Source organism: Rhea americana, unplaced genomic scaffold (assembly GCF_003343005.1).
Source record: "Rhea americana isolate MKP2758 unplaced genomic scaffold, rheAme1 scaffold_681, whole genome shotgun sequence".
NCBI classification, from domain to species: domain Eukaryota; kingdom Metazoa; phylum Chordata; class Aves; order Rheiformes; family Rheidae; genus Rhea; species Rhea americana.
The window spans coordinates 1-3934 of NW_028186847.1; the positions used below are offsets into that span (position 1 = coordinate 1).

The following is a 3934-nucleotide window of genomic DNA, read 5'->3' on the forward strand; positions in this document are numbered from 1 at the left end:
GAGGGGTCCCGGCGGCGGCCCCGGGATTAAGAAGGGCCCAGGCCCCGGGGGGGCGGGGCCTGCCCGCGCGTCCCGGTGATTGGTGGGCGGGCGGACCAATAGGAAGAGGCGGGGCTCCGAGGGACGCCAATGGCGAGGGGCGGAGGGGGCGGGGCGCCGCGGGAGGGAGACACTCCCCCCTCCCCGCCTGTCTTGGGGAGGGGGGGTGGTGGTGATGTCATGCGGTGATGTCATAGCGTGCGGCACAGCGTGATGTCATCGGCGCTGGGGCGGGTGGGTGGGTGGTGATGTCATGCGGCTGTGAAGTCACCCTGTGATGTCACCACGTGCTGTCACGCCATGATGTCACCCCGGTATGCCGCCCCGTGATGCCACCCCGTGATGTCACTCTGTGATGTCACCCCGCGATGTCACCCCGCGGGGTGGCGCTGCCTCACTGACGTCACGTGTCGGTCGCCTGGCGACGCAGGGTGGCAGCAGCACGGGGGGGGGTCGCCTTGTGACGTCACGCCGGGGTGCCATGCGTGCCGGGACACGTGCTGTGACGTCATGCCGTGGCGGTGACGCGGGGGGATGGCGGCGCCGAGGCCCAGCAGCCCCGCGGCGGTGATGTCAGCATGGGCATGATGTCACCACGCGCCTGCTCCGCTCCCGGGATCCCTGGCGGGGAATTACGGAGCCTGGCTGGTTCCCGAGGGGTTTCCGGAGCCGCCAGAGCTGTGTCCAGTGCCGGCACCTCCGCCCGGCTCCGTCTCTGCGGATCCCACTCGGCTCCGTCCCGGGGAATCTTCCCGGCTCCGTCYTGGGGGATCCCAGCGGCTCCGTCCCTGGGGGATCTGCCCGGGTCAGTCCCTGGGAGATCCCAGCGGCTCCATCCCAGAGGATCCCGGCAGCTCCATCCCAGGGGATCCTCCCTGCTCCGTCCTGGGGGATCCCAGCGGCTCCATCCCAGAGGATCCCGGCAGCTCCATCCCAGGGGATCCTCCCTGCTCCGTCCTGGGGGATCCCAGTGGCTCCATCCCAGAGGATCCTGGCAGCTCCATCCCAGGGGATCCTTCCTGCTCCGTCCCGGGGGATCCCAGCAGCTCCATCCCAGAGGATCCTGGCAGCCCCATCCCAGGGGATCCCAGTGGCTCCGTCCCAGAGGATCCCGGCAGCTCTGTCCTGGGGGATCTGCCTGGCTCCGTCCTGGGGGATCCCGGTGGCTCCGTCCTGGAGGATCACGGCAGCTCCGTTCCAGGGGATCCTCCCTGCTCTCTCCTGGGATATCCTTCCTGCTCCACCCCGGGGGATCCCGGCAGCTCTGTCCTGGGGGATCCGCCTGGCTCTGTCCTGGGAGATCCAACCAGCTCCGTCCTGGGGGATCCCAGCGGCTCTATCCTGGGGGARTCCTCCCAGCTCCGTCCCAGGGATCCCAACTGGCTCTGTCTGGGGGGATCCTCCCTGCTCCATCCTCAGGGATCTGACTGGCTCCGTCCCAGCGGCTCCGTCCCCGGGGATCCCAGTGGCTCCATCCTGGGGGATCCGACCAGCTCCATCCCGGCGGATCTGACCAGCTCCATCCCAGTGCCTCCGGCCCGGCTGGGACGGGCAGGGGAAGCCGGCTCCCCTGCCGCCCYGGCGCTAATTGCAGGCGGTTCGTTAGCGGTGGCGACTGCGACGGGGTCGGCGGTGGCCCCCCGCTTTCCCTCCCGTTAACCGCTTCCCGCTTTTTCTTGTCTTTCCACTCTCTTCCCACCCCGCCGCCGTGTTTTCCTGCCCCCTCCTCGACGAAAGGAAGCCCCCCCAAAAAAGCCTCATTTGTTATCGTTTTCCCCGCCGTCGGCATGGCGACGCAGGCCTACGTAACGGAATTGCAGGCAGCCCAGCAGCCGCCGCCGCCACCGCCGCAGCAGCCGGCAGCGGCCCCGGCCCCGGCGGCGCCGTACGCGGCCGAGCTGCCGAGCGCCCCGGCAGCCCCGGCCGCCCCCGCCGCCCCGCCGGCCCCGGCCCCGCAGCAGTACATCGTCGTCGCCGTCTCCGGTGAGCGCCCGCACCGGCACGGTGCCGCTTCCCGGCGCCGCATCCCTGTGCCGGCACCGCATCCCTGTGCCGGCACCGCTTCCCGGCGGCCGCATCCCTGTGCCAGTGCCGTTTCCTGGTGGCCACATCCCTGTGCCAGTGCCGCTTCCCGGCGGCCGCATCCCTCTGCCAGTGCCGTTTCCTGGCTGCCGCATCCCTCTTCCGATGTTGCTTCCCGCTGCCGCAGGTCTCCACTGGCACTAGTTCCCGGCGGCCACCGAAGCCGCTTCCTGGTGGCCACATCCCTCTGCCGGTGCCTCTTCCCGGCGGCCACCAAAGCTGCTTCCCAGCAGCCGTGGGTCTCCAACGGCTGGGCACGGATCACCCGGCCCAAGATCCCGGGATATAAAGCTCCAGCGGCCTCCGCAGCCGCCTCCTTCCTGGCCAAGGCGCCGGCAGCACGTTTGGCTCCGGAGTGCGTGTGCCGGGCTGCTCCCCTTCCTCGCTCCGTTAATTTTTTGGGGGGGGAGCGCTTCTTTGCTGCTTCTCAGCGTGCCGGGATGGGGTGGGGGCTCTTGGTGCGTTTCCGGTGTTTTTTCCCTCTGCTTTTCTGACTTTTCCACTTCCCCCCGCTCYGCAGAAGGTGCCATGCGGCCCAGCGACACGGTGTCGGAGGCCGGTCCCGGCGCGGCGGCGGCACCCGCCGGCGTTCCCACCCAGGTGGTGCAGCAGGTCCAGGCCACGCAGCAGGTACGGCGGCGCCGGCGGGTCCCCGAAACGCCCGCAAACGTCCGGCTCCGGCCTCCGCCCCGACCCCTCCGCTCCCTCCCGCAGAGGCTCCTGGTGCAGGCGAAGCCGGCGGCCGTCTCCCCACTCCAGATCGCCGGCGTCCCGGTGCCGCAGCAGGTAAAGGTGCCCCGTGCCGTGCCGTGCCGTGCCGTGCCGTCCCGCTCTGCGGAGCCGCCCGGGCCCCGGGAACGCCGGCGGATCCCCGCCGCGGTGTTCCCCGCTCACGGCCCCGCTCGCGCACCGGGAAACCGCTAACGCCCGGCCGGGATCGGAGAGCGCCGCGGCCCAGCGGAAATGGGGCCGAAAGCGGCGTTTTCCCCTGCGGGACGTCGTGTTGGGGCGGGGGGAGGCAGGGAAAACAGGTCGGCGCGGCGGGGCCGGAGGCTGAGCCGGCTCCGGTCTCGCCGCTCGCCCAGCGCTCGCCGGCGCAGACCAGCAGCTCCGCCGCCAAGCCGGGCGCCGTGCCGCAGCTCCAGGTGCACGGCGTGCAGCCGGTGCCCGTCGCCCAGGAGGTGAGCGCCCGCGGCGCCGGCGCTCCCGGGGCRGGCGGAGGACGGGAGGCCGGAGCGGACGCGTTTCGCACCCCGCTGCCCCGGAAGGGGCTGGGAGGCAGCCGGCACCACTGTGAGAAAAGCGGGAAGAAAAGGCAACAGGGAAGCGAGCAGAAGGAGAGGGAAAGGAAAGAAAAAAGAAAGGGAAAAGAAAGGAAAAGGAAAAGAAAGAGGGGAAGGAAGGAAAGAGGAAGGAAAGGAAAAGGAAGGAAGAAGGGGGAAGGAAGGAAAGCAAAAGGAAAGGGAAAGGGAAAAGAAGGGAAGGGAGAGAAGATGGAAAAGGAAAGAGAAAGGGAAGGAAAAGCAAATGAAAAGCAAAGATAAGAAAAGCAGGAGAGAGAAAGAAAAAGCAAGGGAAGGGAAAAGAGGAAAAAGGAAAGGAAAACGAAGGAAAGGAAAACGAAGAGGAAAGAAAAGGAAGGAAAACACAAAGCAAGGAAAAGGGAAAGCAAGCAAAGGGGAAGGAAAGAAAAGCAAAGGAGTGAAAGGGGAAAGAGAAAGGGAAAGGAACAAAAGGGAAAGGGAAGGGAAGGAAAGCGAGAAAAAGAAAGGGAAAGGGAAAGCAGGGAAAGGGAAAGGAAGGAAAGGGAAAG

The 3934-nt window shown here is 67.8% G+C and overlaps 1 protein-coding gene across 1 annotated transcript in view; it reads left to right on the top strand.

The window, feature by feature from the left end:
* The first annotated feature begins 689 nt into the window (after positions 1 to 689).
* RFX1 (regulatory factor X1) overlaps positions 690 to 3934 on the top strand; it is an 8875-nt gene continuing 5630 nt past the window's right edge. Inside the window, exons 1-4 of the mRNA XM_085321181.1 lie at positions 690 to 2022; positions 2642 to 2751; positions 2836 to 2907; positions 3207 to 3302. Coding sequence (XP_085177307.1) covers positions 1827 to 2022; positions 2642 to 2751; positions 2836 to 2907; positions 3207 to 3302 — 474 coding nt within the window. The 5' untranslated portion in view covers positions 690 to 1826. The remainder of the gene's footprint in view (positions 2023 to 2641; positions 2752 to 2835; positions 2908 to 3206; positions 3303 to 3934) is intronic.